Raw genomic sequence first — 20,803 nt, forward strand, 5'->3', positions numbered from 1 at the left:
CAAAACTGCTGCTATAAAATAACAAATATATTGCTTCACTTCATATTAATGCTTGATCCTGATCTTGGCACTTGTTTAGTAGCAAAAGAGCATGATCCTGTTCCAACATCAAAGTCCATTATATTATCTAATAAATAAATCTTTCCTAATGTAAAACTTTATGGTACTGTCCTTTCCTGTATTGCTACTTATAACTGCACTTTCTGTTACTGTCCATTTCCACTGAAAACAAATATAAATTGGACATGGAACAGAATGACCTTTAAAAATGACTAATATCCCTTGTTTGTGAAACAAGCTCTTATTTGAAACAGTACTGTCAGATACTTTCCTGTACATTTTGTTAGGTGGGCCCATTTTACTAACCATTTAAGTGTAACTTAATTCCAAAGGAAGGAAGAGCAGTGTCTATCTTAGACTAGGGAATCTTTAAGAACTGGTATTTTATATACTGCTGTTTCCATATTTAGGGCATAATTTTGTTCCAGTGAAAATTATATCTAAATAAGGACTTCTGGGTCAGATTCTTCATGGCATCTATCATTCTCCCCTATTCCTAGCACTTACTCTGTGGATACAACAGTGTTCTTTATAATATGGATAGTATGGTCTTAGGAGTGCATGCTAGAGCAGCCTAACATTTAAAATGAATATTTATCAAAATGCAGTAATTGCTGGCATTTCTGTCATGGGATACTCTAATATAATAGATATAAAATAATCTCAATAGGTAGGAGTTCATTATCTCCTTTATTAATTTAGGACTTTGCCCCTAAACAGTTATTTTAGGATCATAAAAATTAATATATTACTGTATAGTTATAAGGTGCTAGTTAAGAGAAACACACATTAGACATCATTTCCTGTTTCAGATGTTGATGTTCAGTTGATCACTCTTGAATTTGATTCTTTCCAGACTGAAGTCAGAACTTTTATATAAAATACAAACCATTTTACACTTCGTATCATTTTAACTACAAATAAAATGTCTACTTTCAATACTTGGTTAAAAGTTCCATGGCAAACAGACTAAAGTTTGACACTGACAATACAATATAAATATGTGTCTACCAAATCAGAAAAAGAACCTTCAACTTCACTATTTTAATAAGTAATTGAGAAAGTTTATTGGATATAAAAACAATTTTTTTGTTTTGCATTCCCTATTTTAAAAGAGGGTGAATTTTGGTGAGGGATTAATGAAGTGCCTGGTTGGTTTGATTTTTATAATAACTTTCCATTTTATTTAAAAATACAGTAACTATTTTTAAAATATATTTTGCCAAGATTATGTACCTATATAGGTGCATGATGAGTACTATTATGCTTTAAATAATGTTTAGTTTATTGGGTAAATGTTATTTTAAACTGTGAAACAGCGTGTGAAAGTGTTCCTAGAGCTTGAGTATTCAGGACAGTGACAGCCATTTTGGCATCCTGGGCAAGCAAATAAGCGCTGTCTATACCCTGCTTCTAAAATAAGAGCAAGGGTTAAACAAGAGGAAATTCTTATACAGAAAGCATTTTATCCTCCTGTGGTGACATAAACAAAAGCCAGGAAATGCCTAGTTAAAGCTCACCCACTGTATCATACTACCATGCATTTCTTTTAATGTAAAATTGGGATATTTAAGTATTCTCACCTTCCTTAGATTCAGAATATAGTTTGTAGCTTCTGACCTCTGAAAAGATGCCAGTTATGTTTGTTCCTCTTCTACGCCCATGACTTGACTGCCAAAAATATATATTCAGCACCGCATCAGCCTCAACCAGATCAGCTTTTAAAGGACTGTTTGCAAAGCATAACATAGGTCTCAACTGCTGGTGCTGTGGATTAATTAATTAATTAAATTAAAGTTTACTGTTACGTTTGGAGTAACTAATCCTCATCATCTGGACTGGGAGTGGACTCAGCTGAAACTGGTCTTCCTTCCAGTCCTGCTACTCACAGTATTTTTTTCCTGACGGGATCCTTAGAAAACTTTGCCTTGCCTTGGCAAAGCAATCTGAGAGCATGAAATGTGGGGAACAGCTTGTGGCTCACGCTATTGCAACAACTGGAGGTTATCAAATAAATGTGGCCGAGGAGTTTGCTCAGACTAAATAAACGAGAAAACAGTTCTTCAAACTGGGGCGTTTTGTAAAGCTTTCGGGAGGAAGAAAAGATCAAATGAGACCGACTCAGTGGGATCTTCCCAACGTGACCCCAGTGTTAATGTATTTATTTTCACGCTGCAGTTGCGGGTCGCTTTACAGAAACATCTCATGCTGGAGCCCCCGCATGGAGCCAAGGACAAGAGAAAAAAAAACCACTTGTATTCAAACCAAACTATTAAATAACCTGTACACAAAAGTTGGGTCTCTGGCCCTGAAAGACGCGGGCCCCCAGAGCACCACTGCTGCTCCGGTTCGCCCATTGTCACCGCAGCCGCGGGCAGTGACACGAGCCCCTGCCCAGAAATGACGGCCCGGGGCCGGCTCCCCCAGCAGCGGCCGCTCGTAGCCCCCGGGCACGGCCAGGGCCGCTCGCGTCTGTCCTGCACCTGCGGGGCGCCCCGGGCCCTTGTCCCACGCCAGGCCCGGGAGCGGCCAGGGCCTGCAGTCCCCGGAGCCGTGGCGGGGCTGAGCTGGGCGCAGTCACGGGGTGGCTCCTCCTCCAGCCCGCCCGCAGCAGGGGCTGCCCTCAGGTCACAGCCCGCGCTGCTCCTCCCGCTTGACGGCGTCGCCCGCCGCCTTGAGCTTCTTGTTCTGGTGGGTCTTCACGTGCTTGGCCAGGTGGTCGCTGCGCATGAAGCGCTTGCCGCACTCCGGGCACACGAAGCGCTTCTCGCCCGTGTGAGTCCGCAGGTGCCGCTGCAGCTCGTCGGAGCGCGTGAAGCTCTTGCCGCAGAAGAGCCAGTTGCAGACGAAGGGCCGCTCGCCCGTGTGCCAGCGCAGGTGCGCCTTCAGGTGCGACGTCTTGCCGTACACCTTGCCGCAGCCCGGGATGTGGCAGACGTGCTGCTTCTTCTTGCCCGGCTCCGCCTCGGGGGCGCTGCCCGCGGCCGCCTGGCAGTTGGGGCAGCGGCAGCGGCGGCACCTCCTGGCCGTGGCCGCCAGGGGAGACTTGGTCTGCAGCAGGGCGGCGATCTGCGTCTGGTACTGCGCGAAGTCCGAGTGGCCCAGCACCAGGCTGCGCTGCAGCGCGGCCGCCGCGGCCGGGAAGCGGTGGCCGCAGCCGCCCGGAGCCCCCGCCTGCTGGATGCTCCACCACGGGATGTCCTCGGGCGCCGGGTTGGGCGACAGCTGCCGGCAGGGCTGCGCGGGGGGCAGCAGGTTGGAGTAGCCGGGCGGCAGGGCGGCCTGGGCGGCGTAGGGCACGTAGGCGGGGGGGCAGCTGGGCGGCAGGGCGGCCATGGAGGAGGGCAGCATCTTGACCGGGGAGAACTCGTAGGGGTAGGAGGGGTCGGCCGGGGGCGTGAGGGGCAGCTCGTGGGCGCCCCCGAAGGAGGACTGCAGGTGGCTCTTCTGCGGCGTGAGCCCCAGGCTGGGGTGCGGCGGGGGCAGCGCCCCCGGGGAGTGCGCCGGCATCTCGCTGCCCCACGGGTGGAAGATCCTGGAGGGGGAGCCCAGCGTCGCGTCGTACGAGACCTGCAGGAAATCCGACGGGGCTGCGCCCGGCTGGCCGATGCGGCTACAGGTGGCGGCCAGGAGAGCTAGGGGCGAGTGCTTGGCCAAGTCCGGGGAGGCGCTGGGGGTGCGGTCCTGCGCGGAGGGAGGGCGACAAGGTTAGTAGCCCTCCCAGGCCGTGCCCCCGGCCCGCCCCGCCCCGCCCTGCACGTGCGGCGCCGCCCCGCCAAGTTTGCGGGCGTGGGAGCGCCCCGGGGCGCCGGCGGCCTCCCGGCTCCGCGCGCGGGCGCCAAACTTGGCCGGGACAGCAGCGGCCCGCGAAGCCCCGGCTGACTTCCGCGGGGCCGGCCGCGCTGGAGCTCCCCTTTGCGCGCCCCACCGAGCCCGCGGGTGCCCCCGGCCCGCGCGGGAAGTTTGCAGGTCGGGCGGGTTTTTCTCGCCCGCTCGCAGCTTCCCCGCGCCGGGGCCGTCCCAACCCCCGAGGGTGCCGGCAGCCCGCGTCAGCCGCCCCCGTCCGCGTCCGCGGCCACGAACCTGGAGGAAAGCCTGCAGGGAGTCGTTGCGGAGCACGGCCACCGCGGCCATGGCTACTGCTCCCGGAGCGAGGGGAGGGCCCCGGGGCAGCGCAGAGGCATGGAGGCGCCGAGGGGAAGACGAGGAGCTGCCCAGCTTCCTTCTCTCTCGCCTTCCCTCTGATCTCCTGCCTCCGAGCCCGGCCGCCCCCGCCCCCGCGCCGCGCGATCTCCGCGGACTGTCTGACTGCACCAGGATCACCTCCAAGAATTTGATAAGGACTTTGCTGGGCCGCCAGCCAGTCAGAGGGAAGATTTATGGCTTTGAAGTTTGCCGCTACCCAATCATCAAAGAATAGCGGCTCTTTCAGAAGCGAAAGCAAATCCTTTGAATCCACAAAGCTCCTATGGTGTGTTTGTTGGTCTGGATAAAAGAACTGATTATTAGGGGGGATGGGAAGGGAGGAGATAAAGGCGGGACAATTAATGAAGTAATCACTATGTGGGAAATGTATATACACAAATAATTGGATTTTCTTGATCAAAGGCCCCCTTACCGCCTGGAGACCCTCGCATTGGATGCTCGAGACACTGGATCCCCTCCCCCACCTTTTTTTTTGTTGCAATTAAGGATTTGTAGCAGAGCCCTAAAGTGACAATGTGTCTTTGTTATCTCCGGAGAAATCTGCCTCCGGATCCCGCTCTTAGCTTGTGATGGCTCGAAGGGGCGTTAGTAGAAACGCTGCAAGTTCACCTGAGCGGAGCTGGTGGATCTCGAGCGCAAAACTTCCCCAAGAGTTTGTGTGTGTGCGTGCACGCGTGTGTGTCCGCATGTGTGCGGCGGGGGGGGGGGGACGGACGGGGCTCCCTGCGGGCAAAGCTGCGGTGAAGCCCCTGCAGATGCCTAGGCAAAGAACCGTGCTGTTCCCGTGCCCCCCGGGCTCAGCCTGTGCTAGCTCTGCCCCACCGGAGCCAGCGGGGCCGAGCCGAGAGGGGGTCGCGGTTGTGGGCGCGAAGCGCCGGCCGCTGGGCTGCCTCCTGCCCACACGGGCACTCGGGAAGCAGAAGGCGACGGGAGAAGCAGGAAAGTTTCCTGCTCCCCGGGAGGGCGGGGGTGGGTGTGAAGCTGCTGGAAGCGCCTGCTCTGAAGAAGCCTGAGGCTGCGAGTCAGGCAGCAGCAGCTGCTCGTGGGCTGCGGGGCTGAGCGGGCTGCTCTGGGCAGGGCAGGGCAGGGCAGGGCAGGGCAGGGCAGGCTGGCAACACGGCTCCGGAGCGGGCAACGCGCGGGGGAACTCCTCACTTCCCTCCCGCCGGCTCCGAGAGGCCCCCGGGCTCTCTCTGTTGCTGCCCCTCTGCTCCTGACCCCGTGCGGAGAAAGCGGCGCGGGCCGCGGGGCAGGCGTGTCGGAGCGGGGCTCCTCCGTCCCCCCGCGGCCGATCCGGTGCTGCCCCGCGGATACGACGCGCCGGGCTGAACCCGGGCCGGAGCGGGGCGTCCCCAGACCTCTCGAGCGGGGGGGGGGGAACTTTTGTGGGCAGCTCCTGCCTCTGCCCCTGTCTCCTCAGGTAACTCGATCCGGCCAGGCGTCGCCGGCCTCAATTGTGCTCCCATCGCCCGTGAAGCCTTTTTACAGGCCAGCACACAGAGATCTTTATCTGGCCTTCCCGCGGGGGCAGCCCCGGCCCGGCCCCGCCGGCTTCCGAGCGTCGCGGGGCTTGAATGAGGCCGGGGCTTTGAAGGGATTAAAGTGCCAAGTCCTCTCCCACGGCTCCGCGTTGAGGCCTGGGCCGGAGGCGCGGGGGACGCCGGCCCGGCCCGGCGGCTCGTGGCTGCTTCAGCCGAGGCACAGAGGCGGTGGCCACAGCGTGTCTGCCCAGGCGGGACGAGGCGCTTGGGAGCGGCGCTGGCAGCTGCCACGTGGGCGCCCGGCTCAGGCTCGAGGGCGCTCGGCTCCTGCTCTCGTCAGCTCGCCCCGAGGGAGGGGAAGCGAGGGGGTGGCAGTGTCCCTGTGCAGCGCCGGGACCTTGATAACGAGGCCGCCCGGCCGGCCGCGCTCCCCCCTGGGCGCTGCGACAAGCGCAGGCCGCCTCCTCCAGGCAAGCCCGCGGGGAGAAACGCCAGCCTCAGGAGCACCCAGCCTCAGGCCACGCGGGAGGCCAAGCGCGCGGGATCCGAGCCGTCCACTGCCCCGCCTCTCGCGGTCTGCGGGTCCCGCAACATGCCCCGGCCGGTTTCTACCCAGATTTCCGCCCGCAGGTGAATTGAACCTGTGATTCGGGCGGCATCTGAATAGTACCGTTCAGAAAGGAAGTGGAAACGAGTTGTACAGCACTTTCACCTGCCAGTGGCTCTCCCACCCCTTGAAATAAATGAATTCCCTTGAGATGCGGAGCATCCAGCGCGGCCCCTGGGAGGTCCCTTCTCTTGTGCGCAGCCCGCGTCACGGGCCCGCAGGCTCTCCCCTCCGCCCCCGCCACCGGGCAGCATGAGCATTTCTGTACAAATAATTAGCGCTCCGGCTCGGGCCGTTTCTCTCTCCTGAAATGTATTCTTAATGAAGCGGTACTCAGAGCTGCCATGAAAAATGCAGGGCTGGGAGATCAAAGTACAATATTTATTTTAGAAATTTGTTTCACTTATCGGGAGATACAGGTAGCAAGGCCAAATGTCAACTCCGTTACACAAAGCCCCATTTTCCGGAGAAACGGGTTGCTGCTACATCCTAATGTAAAGTAAAGAGACATCAAAGATGAGGGAGAATGCGGGAAGCAGGCTGAGAAGAGGCGGCCTTGAGCGGGATCCCGGCGGCGGAGAGAGGCGCTAAGGTGGGAGGGGCAGGGGCAATTCCAGCAGTTGTCATCTGCGCTACAAAGCTCACGAGTAAACAGCAGCGGCGGGAGGTTGTGGGTTTTTTCTTCTTTTGGCCACAAAGATGAAACGTGAAACTTGGACACGAGCCCGCGATCCCTCTCGCAAGCACTTGGCTGGCTCGGAAGCAGCGGGGCTAAGGCCGGGCTCAGCCGGGAGGTCCCCGGGCGCGGGAGCCCCGCCGCCGCGGCAGCCGAGGGGCCTCCGGGACGGGTCTCTGTGGCTTCACGCGTCGTCCCGAGGCGACCTGCGGAAGAGAGGAGAGGGGTAGCGCGGCCATGACACTCCGCCCGCCTCCCCGCGCCCCTGCCCGGCCCGGCCCAGAGCGCCCGCGCCCAGACGAGAGGCCGGGACTCCGGGAGCCGCCCCGCCGATGCCAGGCTCCACAAAGGCCTCTGGGGCCCTGTCTGCAGCGCTCGCGTTTCCCACATCTGTCTTGCACCGTGTTCCCGCTTTTGTTAGAGGCGCTCGGGGCTCCCAGTGCCCGAGCTGCGATAACAGCACACAAAGGTAGCGGGGACATCTGCGGATCTCCTCCGCCGTCGCCGACAGTCTCGGGCTGAGCGCTCCCTCGGCGGCCCTTTGAAGTCCCGCCGAGGCAGAAAGCTCCTATTGTTTGCAGGCTGCGGCGCGGAGGAGATCCCCCCGCTGCAACGTGAGAGCCTCCGCTTCCCCCTCCGAGGTTTGCTGGGTCTGTGGCTGCAGGGAAACTCCCAAGGCACAGAAAGCAGTTGCTCTTTCACCCGCTGACCCCACCAGGCTGTGTGCCAGGCATGGGCGCCTCCGGAGAAGCTGCTCTCTGAGCCTTGAAGTGCACAGCTAGTGGCAGGGAGAGACCCTCTCCCCCGTTCCCTGCTAACACCCTGGCCCAGGCTTGCACCTCTCAGGCCTTCCCCAGGAAAACTACCCCCTTGCCTGGCAGACCCCAGGTGTCCCCGAGTAGCTGGGAGCATGTCCAGAGCACAGGCTGCCCCTCAGGATAACATCCCCTGGTCCTGCTTCTAGAGCAATGGTCAAAACCCTGCTTGGAGGACTGAACCTGATGGAAGCCACGATTAGGCCTTTTTTAATAGAACAACTCTTGAGAGCAGCCCGAGACCATACAACATAACTCCCAGCAGTGCTAGCTTCCTACCATTCCTCAGTCTTGTTCTGGAGCAAGAACCTCTCAGCAAGGACTGAAATGGGCTCCAGTTTCCATCCTCATTCAGCCCTTGAACTCCTCACAAAGACTGACAAAAGGGGGAATAACTTTGGCATAGGGGTTTTAATTACATGACCCCTCTATGAGGAATGATCCTAAAACCACCTTCTCCTATCCCATAAACTGCCAAACAGCCTTCCAGGAGAAAATTAAAAACCTACAGGCCTTATTTGAATAGGATTTGAAGTGCTGTTTTACAAAATAATACAGTCATTAACCCATTATCCTTCCCTTGAAACATTCAGTCAGGTTATTTAAGCATAAGAATCTCTCAGTCCATTAAAAACAAATCGTAAAGCTGCAGTATGTCTATGTGGGATCAGATTGTCAAAGTGTGGTTTGCCTGGAGTAGAAGAGAAAATATGCTTCTGCAGTGATAGTGCTGTTTAACAATCACAATGTGCCTGCTCCTTTTTGTGGGGGTGAACATGTGGCAGGCCTCTTCCCCTTATCTCTTGGTGGAATTTCACCATACTTCCATTCTTGTTCAGCGCTTATGCACACTACCAAGTGTTCACCAACCACTTAGCAACCCACTTGTTGCTAAGTACAAGTCCGCTTGGTTTCAGGATCTGTATTTCCAGGATTCTGTGACCAATGATTGTGACCAAAACTTTTAAACAAAATATTTCTTTGTTTAGTAGTTTGAACAAAGCTTTAGAGAGGAAAGCATCTTGTAACAATAAGCAATTTACATTAATATTTAGTCTAATTTAAATCTCAGTTTCACTGAAAGCTAAGTTAAGTAGGCTTTCCTCCTAAGTCACAGGGACAGTATTAACCAATTTACACTCTACTAGTTAACCCAAATCCTTTGGTGTTTATGTGACTCCCTCAAGTTTGGTTCTTGCTTATCTTGTCTATAAACCCTTGTTTGAATGGTTACATACCACCTATATTCTTCTCTAGACAAGTGGCCTGGGAAATGTACTGAGAACCACTGACTCAAGATTTCCCTTATATTTCAAACAAGATTTAAACTTCAGAATGAAAGATGCCAGCATATGGATAGGTACGCTGGCAATGAAGCTATCTTGAACCTTCCCTTCTTTTAAGATTAACAAACACTTCTTTGGCCTAGAACCTACCTCTCTGTGGTACAAAACTACAAACAATGAGAGGCCATTACTAGACTGAGATTCATGCTAATGTGATCTGCAGTTGTCATGGGCAGGAAGTGTTGGATCCCATATTCGGACAGAAAATGATGTTGCGGGAAGAATTAGGTGACTTAAATCATTATTTATGTTTATTTGCTCTTGGAAGAAATAAGGGGAAAATGGATCACTCTATTAATGGGAAATTTTAAATACTGGGCTAATGAAGAAAAAACAATCTGGCTTCTTTCTAATACTGTCCTATATTTCTCAGATGTTTTTGCATTACCTGAACAAAGAATAAAGTCCAAAACCAGAGTTCTCCTGTTTCATTTTACTGTCCACTGCTTCATTTTATCTTTTATTTTAAATCGTCACACTCTTATGTTCTGTTTTAATTTTGTGTAAACTGGTAGAATGAATCACTTACTGTAAGTTTTTAGCAAAAATTATACATTATATCAATTTAGTTTTATTAAGTACATTTTTAATTGTTCATTTTGCTTTACTGTTTTGGTGAAAGCTGTAAATAAACTACAACTACTACAACTATGACCTAGTGTCTATAATGTTCTGCCTGAATAACTTTGAATGTATCTACACTTTGAATGTATCAGTGCTCCTCTGCAGCAGTAAACCCCCTTTTCTGTGGGTACAGCTACACTACCGCTTTTAAGTGAAAGGTTTCTGCTGCCTTTCTAGCAGATACTTCCATGCTTTCTGCAAGCTTCAGTAACTCCTTCAGGAGCTGGTACCTTCCCATGGTACATTTTGGGAGCCATGCAGATCTGTCAGATGCTCACAAGTGTGTGTGTGTTGTGAGGGTATACCTACAGCACCTCTGCTAGGGGAACCAGGTAAGTACAGATATAATCTCAAATTTGCCTCAGCTTCTTCAAACTGGCTCATTTGCCATCTAGGGAGAGTGGGTAGGAGCCATTAAGGGTATTGACATGGGCACTGGCATTCTCTCTGAACAGCCCTTAGGTATAAGATGCAAGTTAATCACTGCTATTTGGCTTTATCTACTCATGGACATCGACTGGAATAGCTGCTGCAGAGTAAACTATTCTGGAATGACTCTACCCTGTGTGGAGGTTCTATGCAGGATCTTCCAGACACAACAGGCAGATTTAGGATTTTGAAACTTGCCATAACATTTCCCAATCTCAGTATAGATTTCAAACAGATTAATGAAGGCCTTCTCATACTTCGAAAGCTGAAAAAACAACTGTACACCAGTGGCAGCCTTGCCATATGTTGTTATAGGACAAAATATCATCTTAATATATTCATCTTTCAGCACAATTCCCAACTGGCCTCCTATGCCTTTTCTCTCCTTCCTCTGCCTTAGCATAGATTTCCACTGTACACTTCCCCTCCTTTCTTCCATGTCTTGATGAGCAGTGAAACAGTTAAAGATACTGACATTATAAATATCATCCCTGACGTCCAGGTTAACTCTCCCTGAAAAGCATGGGCCAGTTTTCGTTTCAAAGCAATTGTTCCAAATCCTCTGGAAACTCTGTTTCTGTCTTTGGTACACCTTGCTGCAGCCATTATACTCATTACATTTTAAAGATTTTCTTTGCCTCTATAAACAGCTAGAAACTTACAGGATGAAAGCTGAGGCTCTGGAGAAAAATTGAGAGGACCCACTGTATGTTCCTACTTCTCCAAATGCTTTGGGAAATATTTGGTTATTAAAAAAATGTAACTGCATATATTAGTTTGGGGAAGATTTATTGGGATCATTTTATTTTATGCGTACAGATAAACATACACCCACCGTCTTCTTACAGTGAAATTATTCACCATGTAATCAAAGGGTGATTATGTGGTTATTTATGTCTTCTTAACTAGACAGTGAATGTGAGATCTAAAAACTGGATCTGCATGGTAATTAGTTTTAGTTACTTAGTAAATTTATTGACAAGTGACACATCTGTCTATGCTGTGGCAAAACTTCAAACAGTGTAAACTTTAAACTGAAATAACACATGATCAATCCAAACATTAATATTAGGCTGATCATATGGTTGTCAAACTTTATCAATTTGACTGAATCAATTATTCAGACACAAAATGTATAATTGTTAACAGCTAATGAAGTGCTGTTATAATTATAGACTGCTTTGCGATAGCATAAATTAAATTTGTTCTAATGACAATGTTTTTTAATAGAACTGTTTTTCCAAGTAGCTGGTTTTTTTAAAGACTGCTGAACAAGAGTGTATACCAAGCCCATACTATTTCTTGCAAAATACAAGAGCTGTATTACTTCAGCCATGGAAAAAGAAACTAAAAACCTAGCTGCAGAATTGTGAAGGATAGAACAAGCAAGTGGGATGCAGAAAAACTTGGATTTATTCAGCAACTATATACAAATCCATACACATCTAGATCCCTATCTATATCTGTGTGTGTGTTTGGAAGGAACTATTGTCTTTGTAATAAAGCAACATCATTTGAAGGGATACACGCTTTCCATATAGGATGTTTTTGGAACCTACATATAAAATACATAATATATATGTAATTACACACACGTACTTTTTACAAGTAGCCTATATTTTGGACCTTATGCTTAAATGTATAGTATGTATTTTCTTATGCACATGCATTTGTGTGCATGCACACACAAACATATATTAGTGAAAGCCAATCATGCACCTGAATATGGTGCATCTTAAAAGATAATTTTAAAATTAGCATGTTCCTTTATGTATCAATCAATCAATCAATCAATCAATCAATCAATCAATCAATATACAGGGACTCAATCCTCATCAATGAATTAAGAATTTTTTAAACAGGAATTTAAAAAAGCAAAAATGCACCAGTTGTTCACAATTATATGAGAGTCAGAGCCATTTAAGAAAACAAAAGAACCCATCAGTACTATGACCCCATATCAACTGCACAGCTGTAGTAACATCCAGCAATGCAGCCAGCCAAGAGGTCGTAAGAAGCCAGCCAGGAAGCATGCCACATACCCAGATGCTTCCAGAAAGCCAGTGCTCAGTATATGGGTACTGTAGCTGTCAAATAATCTCCAGGCGCGGGTACTGGCATTAGCTATAATATAAGGACATGTGGTTACTACTATTTGAGTAGTTAATAATTGGGGATTTAATAAATACTGGTACTGGTTCCCTTGTTCATCCCCAGTCCCCTTACTTAAGGATCCTGACAAACCTTTTGTGAAATATCAGCTATATTCCTGAAAGAATTATACTCTTCTATTCACTGGACAGTGACATCTCTTTATGAAGTTAGTGTTTTTAAGGCTGCTCCTTCCTTCTTGTCTTTTAAGAGATACTGCGTTTTTTCTATCTCTTGATAGAGAATGTATCTTCATTCAATGTCACGTGGCATGTCTCAATATACAAGTATTGTGAAGTAAGTATTCAATTTACCAAAACAGTAATTTTTAAAATTATGTTTTTGAATACATAACTCTGCCTCTCTCTCTCTCTCTCTCTCTCTCTTTGTATTAAACACTCAGAACTAGTATTGTACCTTTCATCTTTAAAGTGCTGCACAAACATTAACTAACTCTAACAAAACTCCTGGGAGGTAAGGCTAGCCTCCTAACCACTGTATCATTTACCTTATCATTACTTACTTACCATTTACCACAATATCATTTACCTTAATTGAATAGGATGGAGAGGAGAATATGGGGTAGCATTATGCACTTATTTAAGAGTCATTAGCTAAACTTAATAAATATTCTTATTTTAATCAACATTTCAAAACAATGAAGTTCTAAGCTAAAATCCCCACTAAAGTTACTGGGAATCTTGCCTCAATAAAAACAGAGAAAAGATCTCATGAGTCACTGTCTTTTTCACCTTCACTGCTACATAGTTAGTATACTTGGCACACTGAGTGATTCAGAAGGAAGCTATTCTATAGTGCCAACGATTCTTTTTGATTAGATATAGTTATCAGTTGATTTATGGATTTCTCTTGACTGTTCTCATTTACTTGGTTCTAAATTAAGAAAAAGATAATTTGCATTCTAAAAGTAAAACTATGTTTATAAGAGAACAGAGTAATCACAAGACCCTTTTAAATCAGAGGTTTAGAAATGCACACAGTGAGATTTGGGATCATTTTTCCTAAACTGCCTCAACAGAGAAACTGATTCTAACACTGTTTCCAGCTCTGTCTATTAAATTCTACAGCAGAGACCCAAGAGAAAACAGTACATTTACAGTTTTATCTAGTTTTCCATATTAGTATAGCATTACCTTATCTCAGGAGCTTAATGTAGGGAGAGACAAAGGGAACTTTCTGCCTCAGCTTTTTGATACCCTGATGACCTCCTACTGGGAGATGCTATGCTCTCTGTTAATTTAGATACCATATGCCTGGTTGGTCACCAATTCAGTTGCAGCTCTGTACTTTACAGCCCTAGCAGGGATTCTGATCACAGTGTCTATAAAACTAGCCACTTCCTCTGTTTTCTGTTGTCTTTCCAATCAGATTACCCTTAGCTAAACAGTATTCTCTTTTGCACATTAAAAATGGCACTCTATATGTGTGTGTGTGTGTTTGTGTGTATATGGATATATATATATATATATGTATTATATATATAAGGAAGGATGCAGCAACGTTTTTGCAGTGCACACAGTGAAGCACCACACAGCATGAGAGCACTAGAGGGGGAGAGCTGTAGTACGCAGGGAATGCAGTTAATTGCACAGGCAATAAACCAGAATCCCTAGTAAGGAATGGGGCGTGATAGGTGGGCAGACAGCATTTTCTTGCTGTATTAACAGAGTCCCATCTGAGTTGCAGTTAATGTAGTTCATGCTCAAATCAGGAAATAGAGGGCCCTGTCCCTCTGGGGGAACAGCACTCCCCTTCCTGTGTGTTTAGGATTGCCCAAACCCTCTGTTGGGAATATTTGAGTTCATCTCTCTAACTCTCAGCTGTGTGAACTAGGAGTGGGCATGTTCAGAAAAGGTTCCAGGCAAACCAGGCTGACTGCAGGGAGGAGCAGAGAAAGGGCACGAAGAGGTTCATAAGCACCGACACTGGGATAGGGGTGATGAAAACACCCACTGAGATGAATTGAAAAGTCCATACATTTCAGAACAACTGTTTTAGGAAGTATACATCTCCATGGGGTGTTCTCATTCTGAAAGGAATGGGCCACTTCACACCTCTCTGAGCTTCCTATGCCATAGATTGATGTGTAAAACCTCTTCTCTTTATGGTAAACCCATATTTGTGCTAGTGGCTCAGCATCTCCATTGGTTTGTTCCTTTCTACTTCCAGCTGGTATGGGCAATCTTCACAGCTCACTACTACCCGACCACTGCCCTAACATTATTTCTCAAAGTTCCAGGGGTTCCCAGGTGTCATGGCATGGCCAGAAAGGGGGAGGAACTCACGTGCACAGGTGTGGGGATATGTGAAATGAAATAGAGGTCTCAGTTTTGTGTGTGTGTGTGTGTGTGTGTGTGGTGTGCATGAACATAAGGAGGACCAGAGCAACACCCCTGGTGAATGAACATTTTTGGAGGAACTGAAGTAGTGGGAGGGTAGTCTGAGTATCTTGAGGGAATATGGGCACAACAATGAATGGGAGCCTTGGAACAGTGGAGGGGGGGTGCAGTACAAAATAAGGGGGTTAGAGCTAAGAATTGGGACTTGTTGGGAATGCTTCAGTTCTGTCCATCAATCAGTTCTATTTAAATGTTCCTGATCACTTTAGTATCTTGTGATGACTTGGTTTTTTGTGTGTCCAGCTGCAGGTCACACAGGCAATCTGTGACTGAGCAGGAAGCCAAGGTATTTTAAATGTCGGATAACAATCCTTGACCATCCTATCTTCTGTGCTCCCCACAATGCACAAATCTCCTTCAATTTTGACCCCATTTACTTTATGCTAGCCTCTGCACTGCTCCTAAATGCTCTCTCCAGATTTTCAACCTGGATGTTCCAGGGTGACATCTACCTTTCCATGAGAAGGACAGCTGATGAGAGAGAATTAGGCTGTACTGGACAAGCTGAGAGATGGGAGATGGAAATGGTGCAAGAGCAGTTAAAGGACTAAGATAAAACAGTGCATGCTGTTTTGCAGAGTACTCACTGCCAAAAAGCCATGGACAGTAGGGTAGGAAATGGAGATGCTGGGGTACACAGAGGTGCTGAAGATTGTTTTTTTTAAAAGCCAAGGAAAGTGCATGACCCAAAATGTCACTAGTAAGAATTCAGGTTGTCTGGTGAGACCTAATATTCTCACACAATGTTGAGTTCAGTGAAACAAACTCTGAAACCCAAGAAATAAGATATTAAGTTAATGAAAGCTTAAACTTCTGAAAACCAGGAAATACAGAATCAAGGTGCACATCAATACAACCTTGATTTGGCCCCTTTTGAACAATGTCCCAACATGTCCATTACACACACTTCCACTCTGCTCTTGTAGAAGATGCAGAATATGATAGCCTTAGAGCTTGTTTAGCTAAGGCAAAAGTTGTGTTTAGGTGGAGTGTACTGCACAGGAGTTGTCTACACTTGCCTTACATTCAGACACTGAGCTTACTTTAGAAAAACAACCTGTCCCTTGCTAAATTTTATAACCCCTTCCATCTTTTATCAGCTTTTATTAGGTACATCTGTTGGTCCAAGCCCCTGTCCCTAATCACCCCTATATGAGTGATCAAATGAAAGAGTATTCGGAGGGATCCAGTCTGCCTCATATCAGTTCTGAGTTCCCTGGGTTGTGGCATTAGTGGTACACAATTGTCTCCTGGCCTTGGCGAAAGTTTGTAACGAGGGAGAAGTCAGAGTACAGTGTAATATTCAATTAGTTATATTCTGCCAGGCTTCTTCAGCTATTCCCTCCACCATTCAGTTTAACTATGTGTAATACAATGGATGCAATTAAAGTGCATACAAATAAATCCCAGCAGCTATGGCCAGCTCCAGGGCAGGGGGCAGAGGTAAGGTTGCATAGAGATGCAATTCTGTACAACATAGTTTTCAGAAATTTAAGACTTTTCATAACTCTTTACTTCCCATTTTCAGAGGTTTAGCTGACCTCATTGTTCTAGAATGGCATGAAGTATGACCAGGCATCCTTAACTCTGTGTCAACAGAGTTTTTAGGCATTTACTATTTCCCTTGCTACTTTACAGTCTAACCATTTTTAATTTGTTTCCTCAAATGTTCCTGCTTTATGACGTAAGTCACAGCCCCACATCCAGAGCTTTTCATCCGGGGCTTTTCATAATCTGGTCACAAGTTTCAATTCAGATCAGCTCATGAGGGATAGAGAATCATTACCATCTGACAGCTGTTCAGTGGTGTCTCTACATGCAATGAGTTTCAGCCCAGCTTCACATCATAATTTGCAGGCTGCATGAGGCATACAAATGATCTAGTGGAGATTCACAAGATCCTGGGAGCAAACTTGTACCACTGCTTGGGGTAGTACAAGACTATACTTGGTTAAAAATATTTTGTGAGCCCAGGGGCTGGTTATTGATTATTTTGTCCAAAATTCAAACATTCATTAATTTTTAATAAAAATTACTTGGTCCCACCTTTTCAATGATTCAGTTTTGCTGGGACAGGGACTTTGTATTTTACTGCATGTAAAAGCATCCAGAATTCTTGAGACATGGCATACATAATAGTGTCTATAACTAGGCATGCTACTTCTGTTTGAATTTGTTTTCATGCTTTAACTAGCAAATATAAAGTGATATGTTTTAATCTCCTTTGATCTTTTGATATCGGAATGATATCTTTTGACCAGCCTTATTTGAAGGGATCCAGGTGTCATTCAGTACATACAACACTGTGAATCCCACATGGGGAAAAATTCTGAGCCCCCTTATTACCTCTAGAATGAATAGCTTTTGAAAGAAGGAAATGAACTCCATCACACATTTTTGCCTCTTACACCCCCAAGCCACATACATATGTAAATGCTCTTTGTTAAAATATTTTCACGAATATGAAGGAGATATAACAGGTGTGATAAATTGGAGTAGAATGTGATAATTAAATGCACCATACCTATACAATTTATCACATACCTATGATTTCATCACCTGCTCACTAAACAATCTCCCTGGGATTTCAACAGCCAAACCTCTCAGCAGTGTAGAAAAACCGCTAGCTTTCAAAATCAAACTACCCCAGAAATGTTTCCTTTTCACCTAATGTTAGTATTTCTTCCAAGCTCATACTGACTCAAGACCCCAGGTAGACAGGGTTTTGTCCAGTTTTGTAAAATGTCCTGATTTTGAACTCTTCAGATCTTGTGGTACTGAAAGGTTAGAGGAAAGAATGTTTACTTTTTGCTATGTGTCAGGGGAGATTTTCTAGTTCTTGCAAAGGAGACCCAGCAATTGCTTCTACCCTTGGAACTCCCAAGATTTTAGATTCTAATATAATAGCAATTTAACCTTTAGAGGTTAACCATCCCAAACCCTTTTTCTTTTGAATTGGAAGAGCACAAAGTAAAACAAATGGTGACTTTGATCTCAGATTCCTCCTTCCATCAAGAAGTGAGATAAAACCCAGGGGTGTAACAGGTAATGTTTGTTCCCTAGATGCAAACCCAAGTGCTGCCACTCACCCATGAAAAACATCAGTTTTGTGGGGAGGTACTGCCAAATCCTGTCTACACCACGACATCACAAAACTGAATTTGGCAGCACCTCCCTGCATAGAAGTGCCAACCTGATTTCTGCCTCCTTTTCTAATAATGCCCGGACTGCCATCATTGGCATTGCCTTTAACTTGGTGTCTGGGGCTCATGCCACAGTTGTTTACTGCTAGTTACCCTGCTGATAAGACCTACTTCCCTCAGTTCACAGAGCTGACCCCAGTTATGGTTTCTGCGTCTTGTTTATACCTTCACCCTAATAACCACATTTCATTAAAAAGTTCGTATCATTATACTTGTGTTCTTAACATTTCTGCCTTCAAATAAAAATTAAGTATCTTTAGAATATAAAATAAGTGCACTAGCAACTTTTTTTTCTCTGAATCTCTAGGTACTACAGCTTTTCTAATATAGCCAAACCTTATACATTTTACCTGTATACAGAGGTTTTATGATGGGTGTACGGACTCGGGAAAAAACGATGGTGTTGGGCCAAAAATCACATACTACTTTTCAGGACTGCAGCCACAATCTGCTCCTATGTGTGTGGTAATAAGTAGGCTCTGAAATAAAATACCTTCTAACAAGTTTTGGGAGAGTCCAACTTGAATGAAAATATGCAGAACATATCAAAGCATGAAGCTCAATAAGGATACAAGCTAGCCCAGTTACATACCTAGTGTAACAGTCCATGATCATATAGGCATATAAATACTACATTTGCTAGTTAAACCTTCTGAGTATGTCCTTATGTACTGGGTTCAGCAAGTTTTTTATTTAAGATTGCAAGTCATAGCTTCATAGTAGCTAGGGATGGAAGGGACCTAAACAGATCAAGTCCGACCCCTTGCCTTGGGCAGGAACGAATGCTGGGGTCATATGACCCCAGTCAGGTGTTTATCCAGCCTCCTCTTAAAGACCCCCAAGGTAGGAGCAAGCACCACTTCCCTTGGAAGCTGGTTCCAGGTCCTAGCTGCCCTAACCGTAAAGTAATTCCTCCTGATGTCTAGCCTGAACCTGCTCTCTCTCAACTTATGGCTGTTATTCTTAGTTACCCCGTGTGGTGCCCGGGGGAACAGGGCATCTCCTATACCCTGCCAATCCCCCCTGGTGAATTTGTAGATGGCCACCAGATCCCCCCTCAGCCTTCTCTTGTGGAGGCTGAATAGGCTCAGGCCCCCTAGTCTCTCCTCGTATGGCCTGCCCTGCTGCCCCCTGATCATGTGAGTGGCCCTCCTCTGGACCCTCTCAATGCAAGTCACATCTCTCTTGAAGTGCGGTGCTCAAAACTGGATGCAGTACTCCAACAGCAGCCTGACCAATGCTACATAGAGGTGGGGATCACCTCCCTGGACCTGTTTGTGATGAATCTATGGATGCATGACAAGGTGCGGTTAGCCCTACTGACAGCTTCCTTGCATTGGCGGCTCATGTTCAACCTGGAGTCAACTATGACTCCAAGATCCCTTTCCACTTCTGTGCTGATGTGAAGGGTGTTCCCCAGCCTATAGGTATGAAGTCCATATACTTGAACTGAAGGAGAATCTCCATTAGCTGCTGTAAAAGTAGGATTGAGGTATTGGTATTTATGTCCTCTTGTAGGCTAGGATAGGTCTTGTGAGTTCCATGGAAGGCCCCAGAACACAGGCACACACGTGCTTGCATGTTAATGCTCAGTGTCCTTGGGAAGGAGGGTCAATTCTTAGGGAAAGAACTCAGAAACCCCACAACAGGTCAGAATGTATCGAACACTACAAATTTTTATTTGAAATCTCTGGGTTTATTTTGTGAATCAAATTTGCACACCTATCAGTGCTAATATTGTGTAGCACCCCTGAGAGAATCTCAAGGGACTGCAGTGTGAGTAATCTAAACCTTGTCTATACTTGGGTGAAGGTACCACGTGTCCAAGCCCTTACACTATAGTAATTCTTACTTTGCTTTTTCTCAGTAATCAGAAATCACACTTAATTTAACCAAACATTTTTCTGCTACAAATTTCATCATGAATATATTTATTTAGGTGTCATCCCTAATTAATCTCTCTGTGTCACATTCCATAGACTATAATATTACATTAGGAAGCATGGTACAAAAACATGTGACCTCAAACTAATTCATTCTCAGAAGCCAGAACTGTTTTTTCCTCATTGTTTTCTCTAATCTTTTGTTACCTGTACAGAAAGAAGCCACCCTTTTTGGGCCATCTTAGCTGAAACGATCTGGGAGCAGAGCAAATGATATTCACAAGATTGTTTCTGTTGTCATTCTTAAACTTCATATACTTAGCTATCTAGTGAATGCGTTGTATTTCTCCTAACTTGAAAAGAGGTTTCTGTCTTATTGTTGCAATTTATTAAGGGCAAACAATCTAGGGCTTATAATAGGCCTGTAGGCAGAACAAAGCCGTTGTCAAATGGAAGGGGTGGCTGCTCAGCTGGGTAGCATGTAAATGTGCAAAAAGCACTGTGCTGTTCAAAGATACAAGACATGCTTTTTAAATAAAACATCTCTCATATAATTGAGAGTTGCCATTTAACCGTTGTGTTGGAAATGTTAATTAAAAAAAATAATTTAGCTCAAGAAAAGAAATAGAGCTATAATAGTATATTTTTGTAAAATCTCCGGTTAACATAGGCAAAAACACATATATCACTTAGGCTTGGATCAGAACGTTTAGTATTATAGGGGTCTAAAAAGGCAGCTTCATTGATATTTTAGATATTCATGTTATGTCAGTTAATTTAAGTTCATTGACTAATCTATTTAACCAGACAGGTTGTTTGAACCTTATCTTATCCAAGTCATGTTTGTTTGTTGCTTTTTAAAAATAAAAATGCTCATTTTGACTATTACTTTGACACACACT

The 20,803-nt window shown here is 46.5% G+C and overlaps 3 protein-coding genes and 1 long non-coding RNA gene across 4 annotated transcripts in view; 1 reads left to right on the plus strand and 3 right to left on the minus strand.

Annotated features, from left to right (window-relative positions):
• The window catches only part of ERICH2 (glutamate rich 2), a 60,462-nt gene extending 58,383 nt beyond the window's left edge, over positions 1-2,079 (minus strand). Inside the window, exon 1 of the mRNA XM_059727295.1 lies at positions 1,644-2,079. The gene's annotated coding sequence lies outside the window, so the exon portion shown is untranslated. The remainder of the gene's footprint in view (positions 1-1,643) is intronic.
• Positions 2,080-2,181: 102 nt separating this feature from the next.
• On the minus strand, positions 2,182-4,675 carry SP5 (Sp5 transcription factor). Its single transcript, XM_006265293.4, has 2 exons — positions 4,144-4,675; positions 2,182-3,744 (listed from the first exon to the last, which is right to left on the minus strand). The coding sequence occupies exons 1-2, from the start codon at positions 4,192-4,194 to the stop codon at positions 2,689-2,691; spliced, it is 1,107 nt and encodes a 368-aa protein (XP_006265355.2). The 5' UTR covers positions 4,195-4,675; the 3' UTR covers positions 2,182-2,688.
• Positions 4,444-4,773, plus strand: LOC132250395 (uncharacterized). The gene is made up of 2 exons (XR_009462101.1): positions 4,444-4,531; positions 4,669-4,773. It is a non-coding gene; the product is annotated as an uncharacterized LOC132250395 (long non-coding RNA).
• A 1,948-nt stretch (positions 4,774-6,721) lies between these two features.
• The window catches only part of MYO3B (myosin IIIB), a 367,182-nt gene continuing 353,100 nt past the window's right edge, over positions 6,722-20,803 (minus strand). Inside the window, exon 38 of the mRNA XM_059726270.1 lies at positions 6,722-7,236. The gene's annotated coding sequence lies outside the window, so the exon portion shown is untranslated. The remainder of the gene's footprint in view (positions 7,237-20,803) is intronic.

The sequence above is a fragment of the Alligator mississippiensis genome, chromosome 4 (assembly GCF_030867095.1).
Source record: "Alligator mississippiensis isolate rAllMis1 chromosome 4, rAllMis1, whole genome shotgun sequence".
Taxonomy (NCBI): Eukaryota; Metazoa; Chordata; order Crocodylia; family Alligatoridae; genus Alligator; species Alligator mississippiensis.

Excerpts from the sequence above, each read along its gene's own strand:
- SP5 (XM_006265293.4), bottom strand. The coding sequence starts at position 4,194 with ATGGCCGCGGTGGCCGTGCTCCGCAACGACTCCCTGCAGGCTTTCCTC. Across the intron at positions 3,745-4,143 it reads CCCTGCAGGCTTTCCTCCAG|GACCGCACCCCCAGCGCCTC; the intron begins GTTCGTGGCCGC and ends CCCTCCGCGCAG.